This window comes from Argiope bruennichi, chromosome 7, assembly GCF_947563725.1.
Source record: "Argiope bruennichi chromosome 7, qqArgBrue1.1, whole genome shotgun sequence".
NCBI lineage: Eukaryota > Metazoa > Arthropoda > Arachnida > Araneae > Araneidae > Argiope > Argiope bruennichi.
In genome coordinates this window covers 83,001,845-83,025,975 of record NC_079157.1, presented here as the reverse complement: position 1 = coordinate 83,025,975, position 24,131 = coordinate 83,001,845, and the positions used below count along the sequence as shown (strand labels likewise).

Here is a 24,131-nt window from a genome sequence, read left to right as displayed (position 1 = left end):
AGAGAATTTCTCATGACTTGCAATATTATATATATATATATATATATTATCTATACTGACTCCTTAAGTGTTTTAATGCCACTAGAATTATTTAATCTCAATATTCATCATCATCCTTTAAGAGTTTTAGATATTTTTAATAACTTGAATTCTCATGGTTTTACTCTGTTGGGTACCATTGCATATGAGAATTTTAGGCAATGAGTAAGCGGACAAGGCTGCCAAATTGGCGATTGCTCCCATAAATATGACTTTACCAGTGAGCGATTTAAAAAAAACACGCTAAAATGGTTCTTTACTCGAAATGGCAAACACAGTGGGATCGTCAGATAGAGAACAAAATCCACGCTATCAAACCACTTTTAGTGTCTTGGTCTTCATTTAATAATAGAAATGCATTTAACTTGCTTACGCATTGGTCATACTAGATTCACTAATCTTCATCTTTTACTTGGAGAAAACCACCAGTGTGTTCCCAATGCAACTGTCAAATGTCTATTGACCATATTTTGTCTGAATGCCCATGCTTCAATGTTCAGCGCTTGCGGTTTTTTCAAACGTCTTCTATTTCTTTATCAACTTTATTTGGCAAAATCACTCATTTTAATCTTTTTGACTTTTTAAAATCCATAAAGCTTTATTCCCGCATTTAAAATATGTTTGTTTTCTTAAAAAACATCATTTATAACCTCTCTTAGTAAAATTTTTATACTCTCATATTGCTTTTATTTTAATTCACTGCTTGGCGCAACATAGTCAACATCTTGGCTTTTGTGCCAAAAAACCCCAAACCCAACCAAAGCATTTTAAAAGCGATGAAATATGAAATCTCATGAAAAGGAAATTTAGAAAACCTTCAGCGTGAATTAACTTCTATATTCACGGTTGTCCATAATTTGGCTCTTCTATGTTTGGCTTCGTTATTTATACTAGAGTGCAAAATTTAAACAACAGACTAGAGTTTTATTGTATTGCTAGAAATTGTATAATAGGACTGCTTGCGACCTTTCGAATGAAAATTCAACTTGGCAGAAAGGTGATGCATTTGTAAATATCAGAATCATGACGTTACAAATGACGAGAGGATACACAAAATGCATAGGGTCAGCGCACAGTTCAAAGTTACTTAATAAAAAGGAGAAAAATCACACTTCTAGACATCTTGCTCGTGAAAGTGGTATCAGAAGTTCAAAATGTCTACAAGAAACCATAAGGAACCTTTACGTAGTGTAGAATAATTGGAAAAGTGGAAGAAGAGCGCTGCTTGGCATGTGTTGCCGATGAGCTTGGGATTAACAAAATTGATGTTTCACTCTCTGGGAAGGAAACGAATACACGTGCAATTGTAGGAAAGGTAGAAAGCGGGTGGAAAAAAAAGACTGATTTATAGTAAGTTTGTTGAAAATCAAGACAAGTGTCCCAGTTTGCCATGATCAAATGACTGCATAAAAGTGATCTATTTACCAGGTGTCCGGAATGTTGTTTATCGGTAAGAGACATAACTTACAGTGCTGTAGCAAATATTTAATTCAATAATCATAATTTTCACAATAGCTTTCTTCATAAAAACTTTAAAGTTTTGTTTCCGAGTTCATTCTTTAAGAAGTTACATTCAGTTTTATTTTCGCTTAATTTACCTATTAATATTATTTTATAACTTTAAGGGCAGTTTTCTTAAATTCGCAATTTTGATAAAAAACTTCTTAGGAAAACTTTTATAAATTAAAAGTTGATGCATATTTTTTGTTAAGATTTCATGTGATTTTTTGAACATATTTTAAATAATTAGCCAATTTTCAAAATTTCAAAAAATTTGCAAAACAATTTTTTTAAATCATTTAATCTTTAAAGATTTTTACAGTTGTTTTTAATGTTTCCTAATGCAAAAAAATAAAAAATAAAAATAAAAATGTTATGTAATTTTTTACTTGATTTTTCTTTTTAGTCGTGAAAAATCTTATCTCATCCTATTTTTGAAACACTTTTTGGCTTTTGACTAATACCTTTTTGTTTCATGGTTATTATTTACTCAGTTATTGGGAAAAATATTATTTCTTCCAATTTTTAAATTCACTTTTGGCTTTTGATTGATACCGTTTTGTTTCATATGTATTCTTTTCTCAATATATTTCTGCAAGTATTTTATTACGTTTTTCAGAAAATTTATTCCGAACATAGTTACATACCTTAAAATTCAAAACAAAATAAATAAATAAATAATAATAATAATATTTTCCCTTTCGTTTCAACCCGTATTCTAAGAACATCGTTTTAATCGATGCTTTATTAATATTTGTGGCTTATTTTATACGGTATCACACAAACAAAGTTTGGTTATGATAGAAAACTACAGACTACGATATCACTCACGATATAAAAAAACTCAGTCTCAAGATACTTTTATCTCCGCTAAGGAAGCGAATGTCATTAATGAACATTCTCTTATCACAAATCGCGAAGAAAAATATAGAGAAGTTCATCTGACCACTGGAATGTAGCAGTCTCCCAAGAAATATCTGGATGGTACATAGATTCTTACTTTAACTTCAGTAAAAGATTCCCAACTTTTCTTGGCTGTTGCGTTGATACGAATTCTTACTTTGGCGCTGGCGATTTGGATTTGTGAGGGTTTTTTGGCGCAGGAGGTTTGGTTTTGGCGAGTTTATGCTACTAAAATATTACTTTATTTTCTATGATTTTATATATTGAAAAATCTGCTGGTTTATCACAAATTCTTATTATATTTATAAGAAATCGAGTTATTATTGTATCTTAGACTGATATGATATTATTAGTTTTGCCAAAATTAAAATAAAAATAGCCTATTTTTCTGTTTCCAATTCCTGTTTTGACTTCAGTTACTTAATTTCTTTTTATGCTAGTACTTTATTTGCTGGTTTGCTGAATTTTTCGGCAGTTGATAAAAGCATGGAACACAATTTATTGGCGAGTGCGAGTTTGTATGTAATAAATTCTTTTATTTTGTTAGCAATTTTCTCGTTAACGGCAAAGAGTTAAACCCGTTATATATCAGGCTTATATGTTATAATTAGTTTTTCTTAGAATTTATGAGTAAAAAAATTATGTTGCTTATTACTAATTTTTATTTTTATTTTAGTGAATAAAAGGCTTTTCAGATTGTTCCATTATTCTCAAGTTTACTAATTATTTAGAATTTAAGAAAGTTATGTTGCATATAAACTATTTGTAAATAATATTTAAAATACCTTGAAAATGTATTTTTTTATATAATAATTTGTTTTATATAGACTATATGTGGTTGTTCTCAAACTTACAAAACCTCGATAAAACAATGGGAATGAGCAAAAAAAACATTAAATATTGTAGATCAATATATGAACTGGTGTCATGATTATTTGGAAAAAAATAGCATTAGTGTCTATAAAAATAATAACCAAAAAATAATGATCAGGTAACTGATATCGAAGTGAAAGTTGGGGGGGGGGGGTATAACTAATTTAGAGAGAATCATGCGCCGCCACATGAGAATTCGATCTATTAAAAGTCTAATTGAATTATCACGAAGAAAACTCAAAATATGGAAAAATAACTAATATGCACTTTTATTAGCTTAGATGCTGAACTGCTGTCTGAAACATACCACTAAGTTTGCAATAAAATACGTTTTCGTATAAGAGTATGAAGCGGAGCAAAAATTTTAATTCGTTTTTATTGGCTTAAATCAAACGGTTGTTGCCTGACTTTTAAACTAAGAAGTTGTAGACATTGCAAAAGCCTAAAAAGGTGTAATAAGCCTTAAAATATAAATTTGGAGAAAAAAAACACATTTATTTCTCACTTTTATTATTGTGAGTAATATTTTTAGTATTCCAATTAGGTACCTGTTATATAGAAGGTAAAGTTGATAAAATTTTATCGATGGATATTTGCTTTATTTTTTAGGAAAATGATTTTGTTGGTTAAAAACCCTTCCAAAAAATCGGGGCCATTAAAAAAGCCCTGCAATTACTTTTCTACCCAAAATGGTAAAACAGGAAAAAATTCTGTAACTGTTATTCTACGATTTGAAATGTTATCATAATGGTCGATTTTCAAAAATAAAGAAAGAAAGAAAGAAGAATAAAGAAATAAAAAATAAAAGCTATGTCAATTTTTATTTTAAAAAAAGCCATCGTTTTTTAGGGAAAACACTCTTAATTCTCGAAAAACATTTGACAAACATTTTGTTCACGAACGTAACAATAACTGTTCAAAGAATTCAGGCTTAATAATTCAAATAAAAGATTAACTTCAAACTTAATTTTACCAGTATTTTTTTTTTTTGAAAATTGATCTCATTTTAAATAATGAAGTGCCACTTAAATTTTTTTTTCGGTTCCCTCGAACTATTTTTCCACCCGGCTTTCTTGGGGTTTTTTCGAATTCTTACTGAGAGAAAAGTATTTGAGGATATACATTTTTCAACGACCAAAAACTTTTTTTTAAAGAAAATCAATTTTTTCAGAAATATTGCAAGTATGTTATGAAAATTTTACAAGTTATTTGCTTCCTTATAATATTTGCCTACATGAAATTTCAAAAATATTCGCTTAAATAAAACACTAAGATTAAAAAGAGTTTTCAGAATTTGTACTTTTTAATAATTTAATTCTTATCTAATTAACTTATTACATTTTATAGCTCATTCTTAGGTCTTTTTAAAATTAAATAACTTTTTCATTCAAGGATTTCCTTTAACGTTAATAACATTTTATTTAAATGCTTGAAATTTCACCTTTACCAACCATCATCATTTATCCTGTAATATGTATAATTGCAAACTGAGGTGCCTGTTTTAGTTAGCTAGCTTAGTGACTTAAGCCAATAAAATTGCCTTTATGTATTTTTTTTTCAGAAAAAAGTATGATTCGGAGTATTCTGGAGTATCAAATGTAGCTTTTACTCTTATTTCTAAAAAGAAGAAAAGCTACTTAATTTTTGTTTGACAAATAATTCTTTGTGAAGAGACAATTAGTTGAAAGGTAAAAGTTTATCATAAAAAATTTCACAATAAGGGAAAGTTTTAAATCAGTGAAAGAAATTGATCGGCAACACAATTAAAAAACGAGTTATAGAAATTGCAGAACATGGGCGTAGGCATAGAAACTGAGAAGATTATAATAGATACTCAAGATTCACAATGCTAAAATTCTGTAAAAATTTGAATTTAAAAAATCTTTAACTAAATAAGCATAATTTAACACAGTTTAATTGATTTTATTTTTTGTAAGTAAAGACTGGGGGGTGGGGTGGGGGTGGGGGGCTAGAATTGCTATCACTTCCTCATGGTGAGTTTTGGATAATTCTGATAAATAAATAAATAAAAATATGAATATGGCAAAGAGCAACAAAGTGACTTATCAAAATCTTAAATTAACTGATCATTCAGAAAAACGTTTTTTAAAATTATTATTTAAAATATCACAGAATGCCTGTTTGTAAAATTATAAAAAATCTCTATTTTTCTCCTGCAGTCTGAAATTTTAAACCTTTCGCGCTACCCCAAAATGTTGAGTATGATTTTTTTAAATTTATTTTTCTGCCTTCAAGCTACTGAAATGAAGTTAACTTTATTCGAAATTAAAACTCTTTGCAGGTATAATTTTGCTCAAAATAACATTATTTTGGTATATAATATATAACCTCCAAATAAACTATTTCCCGCTTTGTATATCTGAAAAAAAACCCCGTAAAACTTTGTAATTTCCTTTCTATAATAAATAATCAGAATCTGGACAACAATCTCCTATTCCCAAATAATACACCACTCCCTGTTTACACCATCCAACATGATACGAACCTTTATTGCATTAACTTTATTCTTAATCAAATATGAAAAACGAACCTAACGACTTTGATGCTAGCCACACAAATTAAAACTGTAAGCACATGAGAACTATTTGAAAGCATCGCAATTACAATTGCAAATTGCATACACAATAGGAAATAAGAATGAAAAAAAAACCAAAAAAAGAAGCGATCTTGATTAGATGTACCATCCAACCATTGTCCAAAAAAGAGCAAACAAAAAAAAAAAGGAGCCAGAAAAGTAAAAAAAGTAGAAGAAAAGGAAAACAAGGTACACTCTGGAGACTATACAAAACTAAGATCTTGGAGGGAGCTAATCTGCTTTTCCTAATACGATTGGCGGAGCGAGGGGTCCGCCAAGGGATGGAGCAGGCAAGGCACCATATTCTATTTATTGGCGTTCCTTCACACTGCACAGGCCCACCCTGACAGAGGAATCGATCTTTTGGGAGAAGGAGCCCCAACTTTTCTTATTACGCCGAAGATACATTTGTTTGGCGATTCAAAAGCGGGGGGTGTTGGTGCTGGGGAGACACTGCTGCTGGCACGCTGCCTCAGGTCAATATCTTGGGGTAGGTGCCAGGGATCGTCTGCTGCTTATGAAACATTCAGAGGGAAAACTCTTAGCACACCCCCTCTTCGTTCGGCAAGGGTGTAGAGCAGCACATCACCATGGATGCAGTGGTAATTTCTGGTGACTGGTCATTTGGCAAGGTCTTCCTCTTTTCCTCTCTGGCTCATGGATTTCGGAAATTGCTTACAAGTAATGTCTCTCGGATATCTCTCGATGCATCGGTGTCTCTTGGAGAGGGTGGTAGCCATGAAGAATGTCGGTGTCAAAACGGAAGAAGGATGTAAACTGGGGAGAAAGGGTTGTGGTGAGGCGTGGTTTTGACACGTTTGGCACTGTCTTAATACATATCACTCCGAGCAATTATTACGCTATTTGCGTTTCGGTTTACGGCAAATTTATTTTTGAGTAATGCAGTTCTACTTTTTGATGCAGACATAAATTTTGTAATCAGACCTAAAAGAAGTAAATATTTTTAAATAAGTTCTACGACTTAAAATCGTGCTTGCAACATATAAAATTCAGTTTAGTTCAGATCTATACTAAAGTCCTGTTGTCAAATGACACGAAGATTATTTTCGAAACGGAATTCCCAAATTTGAACCCATCCAATTCTTCTTCATCTGATAGGCTAGCAATCCTCTCTTCAAATCAGAGGGAAGCCATTTGACTCAGAACGTCAGATTTAGTGAACAACAAGTAGTTGAATGTATAGAGTGGAGCTGTGATTGAATTGGGTTTCGAATATGAAACCTTCTAAACCTGCAGCCGAGACCAGGTCATCAGTTATTACGATTTATATAAATTAACAGATAAGGAGATAACAGATAAACAAAACAAATATTCCTTATAGATATTCCTTGTGAAGAGGAAAGTAAGAGAAATGTAATATAGTTTTTTTAATGAGGTTTGGTGGCCTTATCGTAAGATCTTGACTACTGAATCGAGGAGTTCCAGATGCAAAAAGTGATTTCATGATAGATCTGTTTTATTTGTGAGATCTGATATGAAGCACCTGCAGCCTCATCACGGGATGATGAGGGAAAAATATGTCAAAATCATAATGAAGCTATCATTTGTGTTACTTCAAAGCAGGACGTTAATAAAACTTAATTAAAAATATGTTTTTTTTTTTCACAAGCCTACCAGAGAAAAAATCTCAGATCCTTCAACAGCGTATTGAAATCAATTGACGCTGTGGCATAAAATTATTATTTCATCCCCTTTGTCCTCAATGCCTTAGCAAAGGTAGATGATACGTTGCTATGTTTTCGTTTGCTATCCTATTTGACTTTAATGACTGATATAATTATTATGTTTTATCTATATAGTTCCCTCTGAGATAAGCTCTCTAGGTCTGTATATCCCTCCTCTCTCAGTGGCTATACCGGCGAAACCCCTTTGGTTGCCTCATAGTAAGCTTTTGTCCAGAGAACAAAATCCATCACATATTTTTTTTTTATTACATTGATCGTAAAAGCTGTATGCAAAGCAAGAAATCATGTATACAGTTTGGAGCTGTCACCTTTAAAGATAAAAAAGATAAAATTTTAAAAAATTGTTGAAACCTACGTCTGTGAAGTTATCCAGATTTTCCATATGTTGGGCTATGAACCGGACATTAAGCACGGCCCGTTCGACATCCGGTGAGCTCTTGATTCCGTCCAGGGACCCGTTGATGTCCGGCTGCAGCCCCACGTGGAGCTCATCGACGGGGTAAGGTCCAAAACTCCCGCACTCGTAGTCGATGACCGAAGGCTTTTCCGCGAAATCTATCAAGTGAGGATGGTGGTGGTGATAGTGGTTGTTGTCCTTGCCCTCTCCGTTACCTCCGTCTTCTTCATTGTTCGGACGCTGCATACACAGGAATCGGGGAAGTATTTCAATGAACACCCGTTTCACCCATGGCGCCATCTTGTGCGTTGAAGGAGACCTATGAAACAAAAGAAGACCGTCTTAAATGTGTTGATATATTCGGAATATAAGAAATTATTTTGTAAAATCCTTGGATATTATATGTTTATCAAATTTATAGAAATATACTATCGGATGAAAAAAATTTTAACAATGGAATTAAAAAAAAAGCTTTCACATATTACATGCCACTTCGTGCACATGTGCGTGATGGTAACATTTCTTAGAGGGTCTCCTCGGACACATGTGTGTGACGGCATTTCCTTGCCATAGTCACATCACAACGCACTGTGTGACATTACAATGTATTTTATATGGATATCTGATATTGCAGCCTGTAAGGAAGCGCCTTTTTAGCTTGGTTTTGTTTATGCAAAATATTAAAATGTGTGATATTATGTGAACGACATCAAAATAAACTAAAAAATTGTAAAACTAAAATAACTTAACTAAATTATACATCAAACAACATATTTGATGTCAAATTGAATGCCAATCACAAAAAGACAATATATATATATATATATATATATATATATATATATATATATATATATATATATATATATATATATATATATATATATATATATATATATATATATATATATTGCTTTTCGTGGAAATACTACTCACTTAACCATGGTAAATAATGTGTTACTTAATGGGACGTAAAAAGAAATCTGACTCACAATTTTAACAATGATTTATTCTATGGGATATTTTCTTTTATACTTAGCTTTCAAGCCTATTCTCATAATTTATAATTGTATATAGCCTTGCGCTTTATTCGGCTGATATAAATAAAATGAGATAATCAAAATCATTTCCTAATTATACTTTTTTGCAAACATTCAAAAAATTTCTTGAACCCTTTCTAAGGCCGTGGGAAGTAGGTTTCTCACCAAATTTTTCAAACTTTGTATGAAATTATGTAGGTTGGCATAAGTTGTGACACATTTTTTTAGTAAGTCAGAAACATAGATGCTTCAGTCCTTTATCTCAGACAAAATGATGTATGTTGATTTGTTATTTAATTATTAATTAACCAAATGAATTTATTAATCAAATTATATTTATCTAATAAGCTAAATGAATCTCTTTTCTTATTCCAATTTCAAGCCTAAAAATATTTTAACATAATATGACTAGAAAAAAAAATGCCCTTTGAAAGGTTAAAAAATTAGACATAACAGAAAATTTAGCAACATTTAAAATTTTAACAACTAAATAAGAAGCTGGAGTTAGATGAGTTATTATAAATTTTCATATTTGTATCAAAATGGAAACACAAAAATTTTATATATGCATTTTCACAAACCATCAATATTTTAAGATCGTTCGTAAGACAGATATTTTTGTCTAAAACTAAAGAGCTTCAAAAATCAAATGAATAAAATGCTTTGTCTAACCGTCATTATTTGTCCATACTAATTTTGTCTAACTATTATTGTTCGATAAAGTAAATCAGAATTTGATTTTTATCACAAATATTCAATATACATTGTGTGATTTTTGGTACAAACACACACAAAACCCAGAGCGATTGTTTTCCCAAAACTTTCTATCACTCTATAAAGGTGTCGTTTCTCCCTCATAAAATTATGGGTCTTGGGCAAAACGGTAAACACCATGATTTTACAGAATTTATTAATAGATTTTTATTTTTGCACATGAGTGCTGTGTGCTTCAAAGTATAGTAAAGAAACCGCAGCTTGCGTATTTATGCAAGATAATCGTAAACAATAATTAAGAACTGAGAATAGAGAGAGCTATCTTTGACGATTAATCGCTAAAAACTGGTACCAGAAAATCGAATATGCACTTTTGACGCTGATTTAAATCAGCATTTGCCTTAGATATACAATTACGTTAACAAGATAACATATTTCATTTATTGAAGTCTTTACGTTTTTTAATTATCTAATTTACATGGATGATAACGTACAGACCAATAAACGATAAAACTCTTGGCAGATTTGGTCCAAATTTGATACGACTCTAAAATTTAGATGATATATCTGTTTACCAAATTTTGTCTGTCTAGCTCCCTTCATTTCTTAGTAATCGTATTAACTTATATTCGAAATAGATTTTCTCTGAATGGATTTGGCATAAAATCTGGTAGAAATATATCAAGTTGCTAAATATCATAAATCAAATTTCATTCTTCTAGATAAAGCGTTTTTAAATTACCCTGATCCTATACAGGCAATCATAATTCCGAGAGCATGTTTTTTCTTAAATTTACAAAAGTCTGAAACGTGGTGTGTTATCCAAATTTCGCGTTCGAATTTTTTAATAGTTTCAGCACTGTTTCTTTGAATATATAGTCTAAGAGAAAATCAAAAACCAACGAAATTCATAATAATAAAATAAATAACTCATTATTCCCTGAAATTTCACCGTGCATGTACAGAATTGCATTCTAATTTCTAAACATCTATATATACAGGTATACAATCCTATTGTAACTCAATATTTAAGACGTTAGAGATATATATAAAAGTTTCAATTGAAAAAATACTTTAAATGAGGGAATGAATTATTTTGTTTAAGTCAATAAATGTTTTCCTAAACCACTATGAAAGCTAACTTTTAACAACTAACTTTTTACCAGCTTAGAAAGCTAACATATTTAATAAAATATTCTTGACACTTCAATACCTAAAAAAATCAATTTTTCTGCGACTAAAGCTGATCGACCAATAAAAATCATTTTGATCTATGAAAACCGCTAAAATCATCAAATTTTAATATTTAAGTCATTGCGTTTTGAGTTATCGCGTTTACATGCTAATGAAAAGACAGACCGACAGATGGTAAACCTTGGATGGATTTGGTCCAAAATTTGATTCGTATCTACACTTTAGATGTTAAATTTGAGTGCCAAATTTTATTCATTTAGTTATCTTTATTCGGACAATCAGACATACAGACTTATGGTGAATGGGTATCGTCCGAATTTTGATGGAAATGTAAAAATTTGGAGTAGATATCATTTTTAAACTATCAACTGTCTGACTCGGAGTGTTTTGAACTATCATGTTCACAGACAGACAGACAAATAGAAAGATGGGTAAACAGGCAAACATAATTCCAAAAATGTGTTTTCGGAGGTATGACACGATTCCTCAAAATCTTGTTTGAACTTTTTGACTATTATAATACTTTCTTTTTGCATAAAAGAAAGTAAAACTTGCTTTCTTTGGACGTTAACTTTGAAATAAGATTTTCATTTTCTCTTTTATTTCATTGTATACAACTCTGAACTCTTCATCTCTCGGTCATCCACTTCTACAGGAAGTGAAGAAGATATATCGTCTTCTATGTTCGAAAAATATTAGTTTTGTTTTCCTGCATCCCTTTCAATGTGGGTATTGCTGGGAATGAACTGGTAGCAGCCATGTCAGCGAGCGTAATTTGGCCTCAACTTCTTTCTTATGGAGATGTACGTACAGCTATTATTCATTGGTGCTATCGCCAATGGCAAAATCAATGGAACATGGAGACCAACAACAAACTCCATTATAGTAAACCCTACTTGGCTAACTTATCTTCTAAACTAAACAGGTGCTATGAAATAATTTTATCCCTAATACGCATTGGTCACACTCACGTGACACATAGATTTTTACTTTTTGCCAAGCCTTTTCCAGTATGTAGTAATTGTAGAGATATTTTAACAGTTCATTACATTTTAATAGAATGCACAAGTTTTACTGATATTTGATTTAAACACTTTAATTCTTACAATTTTTGCTTAGACTTTTTTTTCGGTGAGGCATCATCCAAGCATTTTATTATACATTAAAGAAATGAATATCATCCATGAAAATTAATTTCTAGCTTTTATATGTCAATTAAACTTTTTATTAGTTTGAACACAACAAAGTCAGTTACACTTACTGCAACGTTAAACTACTTTTTATCTTACTGGGAAAATTTTAAGCTGTTTCGGCGCAGCATATTCGGTATCAGGATCTTGCACCAGAAATCCAAATCCAAATTCGTTGTATACACACTTTTTAACCATTGTAGCTTTACTTTCTAAAATTTCTATTTTTCTGTCTTATAAAATAACAAGCTAAAATTTTAATTCAGTGTAATCCATATTGATAGATCCATACTAATAATCGGGGTGAATGATCTTATTGTCAGAGGCGGTCAATTTATATACAAGTTTCAAATGAATACTGTCTTTTAAACTACATTCATGAATCAAGGTTTCATCAAGCGTTCTTCATCATTATGCTACAATTGAAACCCAATTTCATTTAAAGTAAGGTAATTTTTTTGTCAAAGAAAATGGCCAGTTTATCGGGTAATTAACTGCATTTTGTTCTTCTCTTCTGGCAAGAAACGTACAAGCAATAAATTAACGAAAGTTATTGCGCTAATCGAATCACTTTAGGAAACTATTGATCAGAAAGTAATTTAAACAGGGGAAGAATAAGAGAACTTGAATGGGCCATTACACGGGGAAATGCTCTAACATGTAGGCCTGTTGGGCCACTTTTTTTTTTCTTTCTTCAGTTTTGTTTTCAGTCCAACAAATTCATTCCGCTTATAAATGAGATAATTTAACATCCATGGTTTTCGCATCAAGTTAGGGAAGACGTTGAATACCAATGCCTGAAAAAGGAAACTGTATGATTAAGGAAACTTTTCTTTGAACTGTTTCATAATGCATAGCAATTTTTGGTTGAAAGAAGGAATATGTTAAAAAGAGTTCTTTCTAGATGGAATACTAAGCCTATTTTATAATCAAATCAGTCCCTGCTCACGTTATATGTCAATTCAATTTTCGAATCAATGATTCGTTTCCGAGGGAATAAAATAATAGGACATCACATAAAGTAATGCGTAATTTGATTTTAGATGACACGCGCTGTAACTTTTTCCTCGAGTTTATGGCATCGTTTGACTAAATTCTTCTGATGATGCCATTGCACCTATAAGTAGATTGAAGCCATATTATTTCATCTTGAAAGAAACTAAATGGTTGTTCACCATCTGGAATGATAAACTCTATTTTCGAATTGATTCAGTTAAATCTCATTTAATATGCCTTATTACCTTATTATCTTATTACCTTATTATTACCTTACCGCCTTATTATCTCATTTAATACGCCTTATTAATAAAGTGCCTTATTGCCAGAATCGAATTTAGGTGTTTTGCGAACGTCAGTAGGCCGCTTTTTTAATTAGTTCAATTCCGCATTTCAGCTCATTTTCGAAGTGTTAAAGTTTTACTTTAGTTTAATAAAAATAAAATAATAATAAAATGAATAATAATTAAAATAAAAATGTTTTAATTCGTGTAATATGACTCTAAATTTCATGGCATCCACATTTATACAAAATATCATTGAATTAGATGTCTCATTTTATCAATATTCTAATATTTAAGTGAATGTAATGTATAGGAACCCGATCAATTATACTCGACAAAATGTTAACATTATCCTAATATTTTATCATTCATAGAATTTGTATTTTTATAATGTTATTTATTTTTCAACTAGAAAAATAAAGTTTTTAAATCAGTCTAGTTAAGAAACCACTATAATTGTCTAGTTGGAAATCCGCCACTGTCTATATGCATTTCATTCTGGTATCAACGCGATTGTAATAGCATTTCTGTAGCAAGAAAAAGCATGTGATCTCAAAGCGTAGAACAATCCTACATTTCTTTAAATGTAAAAATGAAGTGTTATTATTTATCACGTGATTATGATGTATCATAAAATGACTCCATTTTGTTTCTGGAATCATGTGAATAAGTAAAAAGAGTGAAGAAGATTGAATTAATTTTATCCTATCTACGTGAATTAATTCAATTTAAATGTATTACATAGTTTCCTTTTAGCTTGTTTTGATACATAGAAAGAATAAATTTTGTCATTGATATTTCTTTTATTTCCTGATGTTTATGAAATATGGAATTTCGTACACTTTGCACTTTCGACTACTTGTGCAGTTGTAAGATTTTTCCACTTTTGGACGAATGCATGTTAGGAGCACACAAGAGAAAAGAGAAAAAGGGCTTTCCCTGAAGCCAGTGTTACACTCGGCCAGTTATAAGACGGCAAGTCAGCAGCGCATGCGTAGAAAGGCTGAAAAATGCTGTTCGGTCGATGGCAAGTAATTTTCCTGACGGGCAACTGCAAGCTTCTGTATTGTATTTTTTCTTACTGCGAGTGAGTTTGTAGAATTTGGAGGTTTTTTTGGCTTGAAAAAATTGATCACTTATCGTAGATTAATTCAAACATTTTTTGTTCTTACTGATGAGAGGTTGTGTTCTTTTTTCATTTTATTTGCTACTTCTTTTCTATAGTTTTCCAAATTTAAGCATGTTGATTTTTTTATTTTTATTTTACCATGTTTATTTCTGTAAATATTTATCACTTTAATACGATACACGGTGAAAAAGAAAAATTCTGTGGTGCTAAAACGGCAATTTATGGAATGCTTGAATCTATCTTATGAAGTTGTGGCAAACATAAATCAGTCTGCTTCTACGCATGCGCTGGCTACTTGCCGTCTTATAACTGGCCGAGTGTATACCTGATATAAGATTCATATTCCTTAGCTGCGTAATACTATGCCTGAAAAACTGTTATGAATTAATTATCTTGTAAACTGTTATGAATTAATCAATTAATCTATTAATTTATTTAAATTTTAAATTCGCATGAATTCCGTTATCTGATAGCAAATTTGTAAAAAAATTAATATCAAGATTCTTAAATATTTTTAACAATTATAAACATAATGATATTGTTGAAACTACTACTATACGGGCTCGTAATTAATTAATGAATTATGTATTAATCGATTAATTTGATTACATTTTGATTTTGTGTGGGTAACGGTACAGGTAATAAAATATACAAAATACTGATTTCAAGAATTCCTTTATATTTCTAACAACTGTAAATGTAATGCCATACATAAAAACATTACCCTGTTAGATTTTAATTAATCAATCTATTATAAATTAATCGGTTATTTTAAATACATTTTGCATTTAAGCGAGTAGCGTCACCTGTTAGTGACTTTATAAAAAAATGATTTCAAGATTCCATAACATTTTCAACAATAATAAACTAAAGACTAAAAAGTACAAAATAATTAAAATTTAAAAAATATATTTTTGATACATTAATAAAGATTTAAAAAAAATGTTTTTATTAAATTTATTTATATTTAATAACGCTCAAACCTTAAAACATTGTATAAATGAGCACAAAGTCTAATAGCTGATACTGAGTAGATTGCCATTAATTCTTTTTAAAATTATTTCAAAGAAACTTGTGTCTTTTTTCACCAGCAGTTGACACTGGTTGGTCTTGTGTGACGTCATATGCAGTGATTCCATTATTTTCTAATCAGTAACATCTGGCGCCTTGGCGATAAAGCAGAAATTATTGGAAGCACTTTTTTTTTTAAAAACTTTAAAGCATTTTCTTTAGTCTCCTCTATCTACTTTCACAAAGAAAACCTCTTTTGTTAAAAATTTCTGGGAAATAAATATCTTGGAATGAACGCATCTCTAGCTCAATGAATTAAAAAAAAGTCTTTATAAACTGACGTTCAACAATTGGAATGACGTGCAAAATTTAAATAACGCATTTGTATATTTATAAATTCTTGTATTCTGTCACTTTAATTAAAAAAAAATAGAGTATATTGTTTCATGTCAGCGCTAGAATTGTTTTTTAAATTTTATATTTCAATTATTTTTAAATTATTTTATGGTTATCACTATATCACTATATCACAATATGCCATCCTTTATGATAAAGTCTATCGTTCCTGCATTTGAAAGTTTGTGAAAAGACTATTTAGAGATTAGAAGCGCATATATATCTGTTTTAGAGATTTGAAGCGCATATAGACATATTAGAAATGGTCTTTATATTTAGAACATAGACTTTTGTATTTGAAAATTTGATCTACAAAATCAGTTTTTATTTCTGTAGTGGAGAGATTTCAAATCAGGGAAACTTCTTAGACAGAGAGCACAAAAAAATTTTGAATATTTTAAATACTTCTCTTAAAAAAAAAGTAGCGAACAAAACCGAATTGAAAATAATTGAATATATGTTTTTATTTTAGTTTGTTTCTTTTAAAAAGTAAGATTGACAATTGTTTATGAGTTTTTCAACATGTTCGTCAAATAAGATAATTTCATGGTTATTAGATAAATACAAAATGGTCTGCTGTAGATCATTTTTGAACAGATAAAGTTAAAAATATTCTTTTGCTGCTTGACACAATTTTTCGTTTACATATTTCGTAATTTAATTTCTTATATAGCATATATCAAACTTTTTGAAGCTTCAGAATTATTAGAATAAATTTTGGTAAGGAAAAATGTCAGAATTCGAAAAATAACAGTGCCAGCTTATTTTAGAGATCTTAAAACAGACGTCTTTTCTCACAAAAAGAAAATTGTCTTTAGCAATTAAAATAGGATTTATACATCGCTTATTTTTTATATATAATTTAAATTTATAGTATTATAAACCTGTAATCCACATGTCCTCACGTTAGTTTCATCGCTAGAGAGGAAATGAGAGATTCGTAATGGATACTGGATAGATTCCACGTGAACAGTTTTCGAACTTCTCAACGAAATTGTCGACTTTTGTAACGAAAAATAAGTTCTCGAAAATGCAAGAATTTTGACTCTATCTCTATTAGGAGCTGAGATCTGGACATTGTTCCTGTAAATTCAATATGATGTCACACGGGTCGAAGACGAAGACCATAAAAGGTGAAGAATAATTCACATGAAGATTAATTCAATCTTTGAAGTGTTGATCGAAGAGTGAACATAAGTTGTTTTTGCATGGGACAATTATTATTGCTTATTATCTATTTATTGATTGCTATGTTTTTTAGTCGACAAGTTCTGCTCCTTGTATACATTTTAGCTGTGTTTTTTTTAACTGTGCTCCAAGTTTTCTCTAATAATTGAAGAATAAAGAGCAATTTTCCATTGCCTATCGGGCAAGATGTCTTTTACCTTATACCCCTCAAATCATTTCCATAACAATATGCATATGTTTAATGATCTTTTCATAATTTAATTTCTTATTTATTTTCTGGCAATATTTAAATATTTACAGTTTTCTATACCTTCTGTTTTATAAAACTTTTTGTATTAAAATTAAATTTTTGTATGCAGATTATATATTTTTTAAAATTTACTTTTGTAGTTAATTCATGAACTTTTTCCAAGCATCCAAAATTATGCTTATTTGAGTTGGCCTCATTTCTGTTAAATTTCGATTATATAAAAATCATTCATTTTCTTCAATATTATTATAGGAGTTCTTATTTAAATCATGCTAACTTTCATCTGAGTTAGAAATGTGTTAAACTATATATTTTTTTTATTACTTTACTTTTTATTTTCAACACCTTACGTATTATAAATATGATAATGAATTCTTTTGGCTAAGGGAATTATTTACCCAACGAAATCAAAAATTTTTTAAATATAATTAAAATTGGATTTTAAGAATGTAATAAGTAGATGTATAGATGAAAAAATTTCCCTTTAAACATTACAGTAAACGTCTTTAATAATTCAGAATTTTTAATTGGGAATTTGAAAATGCTTTCGCTTGACAATCAGCAGTTGAGAGACAATACAATTTTTCTGTTTTAAACGATTTTTTTTAATGTAAGCAAAGCGTAAGAAGTTAAACGTCAAAGGAATATTCGCTAAATGAGACAAACGAAATCGTTTCGCAAAATGATGTTTAGATTGCATGGGCGTATTTCATGGTCACGTATTCCTCACTATTCACTATTCATGAGAATTTTCTGGATAAGTAAACATGATTTAGTTTCCCTGGGAAGTATGATATCAGCAATGGTGAATTTTTGTCCACATTTAAGTAACGTAACCGAACTTCTTTGAGTAGGATAGGAGCATGGTCCACCGATGGCAAGCTTGCAACTAACCAAAATACCAGTGTTATTGTCAAGGCGGCTTTGTAATTCAGGCCTTTGGGTCTTTCTTGAATGATCAAAATCAAAGCTAGGGGTATCTTTTATGGTTACGTTTGTCACTTATTTGTGTGTTACATGGATTTCCACTTTTACATAATACATTTCATAAGCAATATTTTCATCAAAAATTACATACCTTTGCTTGAAAACGTATTGTTTATGGATATGTTTGCCCTGTAATTGTGTGTATTTCTATGCGGATTAACTAACTCTATTCTTCAATTATGTATTTTGTAAGAAATGAAAACACCTAAATCTTTTTTAATTCAAAAATTTGTCCTTTACAGTTAAGTTTGTCACACTAAGGTTGCCAAGTCGATTGCATTACATATTTTGCAAAGAATACATTTATCCAAAATTGCTTTCTTTTGTTTGAAGATTCGTTTTAGACACTGTTTATGACCAGAGTTTTATGAAAATGTACCAAAAATTTCAAATAGTCACAAAGTTTCATCTTTTACCTTGAAGCATTTTTAATTGCCTTTATCTGCTGTCACTTTATTCTGATACAAAAATTTTCTTATATAGGAGACTATTTATAATATTTTTGACTTCTCAATTTATCTGTCCCGAAAGAACTTTTCTGTGTTTTTTTCCTGTCTTTAAAATGTTACAATGCTTGAAAATAAATACAAAAATCATATCTTAAAATTTCAACAAGAGTTTTATAAATCGAAATAACACACGCTCAGCAAAAGAAAGTCTCCAAAGAATCTCGGCGCCTTACTCCCCCGAGGAACAGCATCGGAACTCGGAATTGAATGGTTGTCAATTTGTCGACAAATGATGTCAAGTTAGTGTCAGATTATTGCCAGAGGGAAAATGTCTCTTATAACCTCCAGATACGGTCGTTTGCTTCTCTCGTGTCTGACACTTTTATTATGTTCTCTGTCAACCGTTGTATTAATACTCTCTTCACCTACTAAATTAAAAACAAAATATGGCCCTATCGGTGGTAACTTAATTTTAGAATATTTGGTACTTTTTCAGTGTAACTGTTCAAGTTTCATAAAATACTATATTTGAAACCTTTTACAAGAAGAATTATTTTTTCGAATACACAAAGTGGCCATAAGTATCCCCCTTGTTTGAATAAAATGCAAAAGAACTATTGAATACAATATTGCAGAATTAACTGTAGAATATTCGTACTCTGAATTTTTTTTTAATTCAACAGATAGAGCAACGAATGCAGAAATAGTGACTTGGAGCCGGCGTCCTGGCCTAGGGGTAGTGCGTCTTTCCTGTGACCTTGGCGTCCCGGGTTCGATTCCTGGTTCGGGCATGACTATTCTTTTAGCTGTGTCATCTGTGAGGTGCGTGAAAGAGCCTGTCTGTAAAAAGGGGTTGTGCAAACGAGTGTGTGAGTGCCATCTTCATATGAGCTAGAAGTCACACTTCTGCCCTGCCGTGCTAAGGGTCCTTTAACGTTAGAAGCTACTGCATTAACCAGCTAAAATCGCTGACTTTGTCAGCGGGCTTGTCTATGAGAAGTACCATAAGTAGCAATAACATAGTGTTTTTACATTCGACTGTTAAATGGCATCATCGAAGAGGGGAAAATTAATGGTTGATTGGTTCCATGCTTTCAAATAGGGCATTACTGTTCAAGGTCAATTTAGGAGTTACACGAACGAATGAGTGTTTTGCAACGGTAGTTGGAGATGTTGATACACTCAAAGATCGGATCATAGATCTTGCACCTAATGTCACAACCGAAATATTGTATAAAATTTGGTCATAATTAAAAAAATATTTGAACTGCTGATGCTTTTTTAAAATTTGAAAAATTAAGAGATTGCGAAAGATTCACTGTTTCAACAGTCATATTAGTAGAATCGTGTTTTCTGCTTACAGAAGTCTTGTATAAATGTTGCCGAATATATTTAGGATAATCGAAATATAAGTTCTATTCACTCCAAAAAGTATGATGTAATGGGATAAAATATTTTATTGTTAACAGAATTAGACTCTTTAAGCATAATTACCATTAGTGTTGAGCGTTTATCATGAAGAGGCTCCATATTTTGTATCTCCACATAGAAGAAGATGTTTCTGATAACCAGATGATATGACGGCATTTCCTGGCATGGTTATGTTGCAACTTTTCACCAAAATAAAATCTTAAATTGCAAAAGGAAAGGAAAATCAAAGGCGGTGAAGTTTTTCAAAGTCGAGGTCTCTAGTCCAATATGTGAGATGATGAAAGATTTTTCAGTTAACTGGTAATAATAGTTGTGCTGCATACGCCGTATAAGGTTGAATATTATCGTGGATGAAAAAATACTACATTTCAGCCATGTCATTTGTTTCGAGTATTTGACTAAGATTGCATTTATGTGTAGTATTTAGTACATGAACAGGTTTTAAAAGTTTCTATTTTAAATTACGTCCACATAAAAAAACATACGATTCAGTGCTCCTCACTAGCGGCGATCGAACTGATTTTCTCATACTTGATCAGAATTCACTACATTTTCATTAAGAAAAAAAATTTTCTTAGGCGAATATTTAGTTTAAAATCTCTCTCTGAAACACAATTAACTTTGCTCAAAAATATAAAACGTACCACATATCATAGATATTTCCTGGAATATGTGAAAAGACCTTAGATCGATAAATACCATTTCAGATTCTAAATCCTTTTAACAGCTCATGGAAGAATCGTTCGAAATGGTAAATCTGATGACTTTCCAATTAGAAGCAACAAAAGATGAGCTGGAATTCTCCTGTAATCATACCATGCGTGAAATCGAAAAGGAAACTAAAAAGATACCTGTAAATATATGGCAGCAAAAATGGAATGTGTGGAGCAACAGCAATTGAACCAAGCTGTTTCTGTACAAGGCTACTTCATTGGATTAAATGGTAACTTCTGAACCAAACAGATATTAAATCGCCAAAAAACTTTAAGAAAACCCCAATCTTAGATGCTTGATAAATCTATGCGCTCCAAGAAGAAGCTGAGATGGATTGCTCCAACAATGAAAATTCAGTTTGAAGAACATAAGATTGACTTGCTAAGGGAAACAATCTGTCTGGGTGATCAGGAGAGAACAAATATTACTCATTCTTAATATTCTCATATTTAAAATCGTGACAGAAGTTGTCATGCAATTAAAGGGGGGGGGGGAGGATATTTCTGTTAAAATTTATTTGAACACTTTTCTAATTGTAATCGATTCAGTGTCATTTTTCAAAGCTATAATTTTTTTGAAATATGTGTTATCATCTTTCACTTTACTTGCATTTATTGTTCTTTAATTTCTTGTAAATTCTGGCCCATTTGCACACAACGTTTGCTATACCAAAACTAAAAAAATAAAATGTTGCTGGTGGTACTTTGACTAATGAGTGAGTAAAAAAGATATCCCAGTGCTAGGGTGTTCGACTAGTTTTGAAGAAAAAGTTTTGATTATCGGTCTTAACTTATTTTGCGGCATCATGTGGTTTCCATCAGTGGACCTGTTCTCTAAGTCATCGGATTGTGTCAGACAACTTTATCCTGGCGGATGTATGGCTTGCTTCCTTAAAAGCTATGCTTTAGATGATTCGAAATAGTCGGCACTTATATACCCTGAATTAAATTGCTAAAATGCACTTATTTAACTGAATATCTCCTACAAAAGTATTCAGTTTATCTTACCTGAAGTTAACATTGAGCACCGCGATGGTGACGAAAACTGAGAAGGAGACCAGAATCATAGTGAAGAGCAGGTACTTTCCCAGGAGTGGCACTGTGAGGGACGTGGGAGGGATGATCTCGGACAGCAGTAGAAAGAACACCCCCAGGGACAGGACGATGGAGATGGACAGCGAGACTTTTTCACCCGAGTCCGAAGGCAAATAGAAGACGAGAACAGACAGAAAAGAGATGAAGACGCAGGGGATGATGAGGTTGACAGTGTAAAAGAGGGTCTTCCTGCGCAGGGTGATGTTGAAGGTGATGTCCGGGTAAGGCTCTTCACAACAGCTGTAGAATTTCTCAGTCCTGAGAGCGGGGACGGCCATGATGTCCCACTCTACACTGAGATAAAACTCGCTTAGGTCCATACCCATGAGAATGAGGTTTGATTCTTCTGTCTGATATTTATGTTTCAGGTCCACCTGGAAGTAGAAATTTATTGATTATTTATCATTTTAGTTTCAAAGGTTTTTAAAAACATTATTCATTAATTGATTCAATTCGTCAAAAAGTGACACAAAATACTTTTAATGATGCTCTAGATTGAGTTGACACATTTAGTATAACTCTCAATAAAATTCATTCAGTTGAAGAAAAGTTTTTATCAAAAGTTCTCGTTTGATATCTCTTCTATCACGGCTATTTAGAAAATATCCTACTGAGTTTCTAACATTCACAGAAGGTGAGTTCCAGCAATTGCATTCTCATGCTTTCAGATAGCAATTGATCACCTCAGATGACATTTCCTTAAACATATAGAAATTTTTCAAAATACTTGAAACCTGAATATCCATACCCTTAACATCTTTATCTTTGTAGGATCTAAATTCTCACTCGAGAAGATTATAATAGATTCATTATCATTTTTGGATTTATTTAAACAATATTGATTAGTAGACTTGGCTTGACTAAATCAGTTCAAATGAAATAGGAGACATTACTAGTAAATTCACCCTTATGGCAACATAATTTTTTGTAAATGACACAACTTGCTGTGTAATCAATATGAACAGTTGAATTCTAATCTAAAATAAGGATGTAATTTAAAACAAATCAATGGATGTAATTCAAAACAAATCAATGGATGTAATTTAAAACAAATCAGTGGATGTAATTTAAAACAAATCAATGGGAGTGGTTTTCCCAAAACTTTATTGCATACTTAATAAACTTATCATACCAAAGAACGCCTTGCATGGAATTGGCTTACAAAACATTAACTTCTGGCGTGAATTTATTATTTTTACTGAATCTATCGTGTCATCCCTGGCGAGTTATTAGGTGATTAATCCCTGGAATGCTTTAATAGTATCCAAAAATCAAATTTTGACACGTTTTTCTCAAATCGATTGAGACAAAAGTTTGACACAAAACTGCAATTATAGCCCCAAACTTCCATACCAAATTTGAAATATTTATGTCGTTGCGTTTTTGAATTATCAAGTTTACATATTTCTGAAGTTTAGTTTAGTTATATTAACGTCCCGTTTGAAGCAACACTAGGGCTATTTTGGGACGGACCTCGTCATTTTGAACCGCGGTCAGATGACGAGGACGACACCTGAGCTGGCACCCCCCTCTCCACACCACACCACACCAGCGGGAGGACGTTTGGTCAGGACGGATTTAACGTGCAACAGACCCCCTTACACGACGGTTCTTCGGTGGAATCGGGTCTCGAACCTGAAACCCTCCGGTTCCGAAGCCGAGACCTTACCACCAGACCACCGTGGCCTCTTACAAATTTCTGAAAGAACAGATCGACAAATAGTTACCTCATTGTTGGATTTAGCTCAAAATTTGATGTTTGTCTACACTGTAGATGTCAAATCCATGTACCAAATTTTATCCATACAGCTCTTTTTGATTTATAAATATCGTGTTAACTTATACACGAACAGCTGGACAAACGAATATGCTCTAAACAGATTTTGCACAAAATTCGATAGAAATCTTCAAATTTGGTGTGAAGACCCTATATCAAATTTCAGCCATCTAGTTCAAAGCCTTTTTTAGTTATCTTTATCGCAGACAGACAGACGGACATTTTTCAAAAACTGCTTTCGTAATCAAGGAGGTCTAAAACGTGGAGACTCGT

The 24,131-nt window shown here is 31.5% G+C and overlaps 1 protein-coding gene across 1 annotated transcript in view; it reads right to left on the bottom strand.

The window, feature by feature from the left end:
• The window catches only part of LOC129974953 (acetylcholine receptor subunit alpha-like 1), a 71,293-nt gene that overhangs the window by 10,671 nt on the left and 36,491 nt on the right, over nucleotides 1-24,131 (bottom strand). The window contains exons 5-6 of the mRNA XM_056087770.1: nucleotides 21,995-22,455; nucleotides 7,973-8,333 (exon numbers count right to left, since the gene is read on the bottom strand). Coding sequence (XP_055943745.1) covers nucleotides 7,973-8,333; nucleotides 21,995-22,455 — 822 coding nt within the window. The remainder of the gene's footprint in view (nucleotides 1-7,972; nucleotides 8,334-21,994; nucleotides 22,456-24,131) is intronic.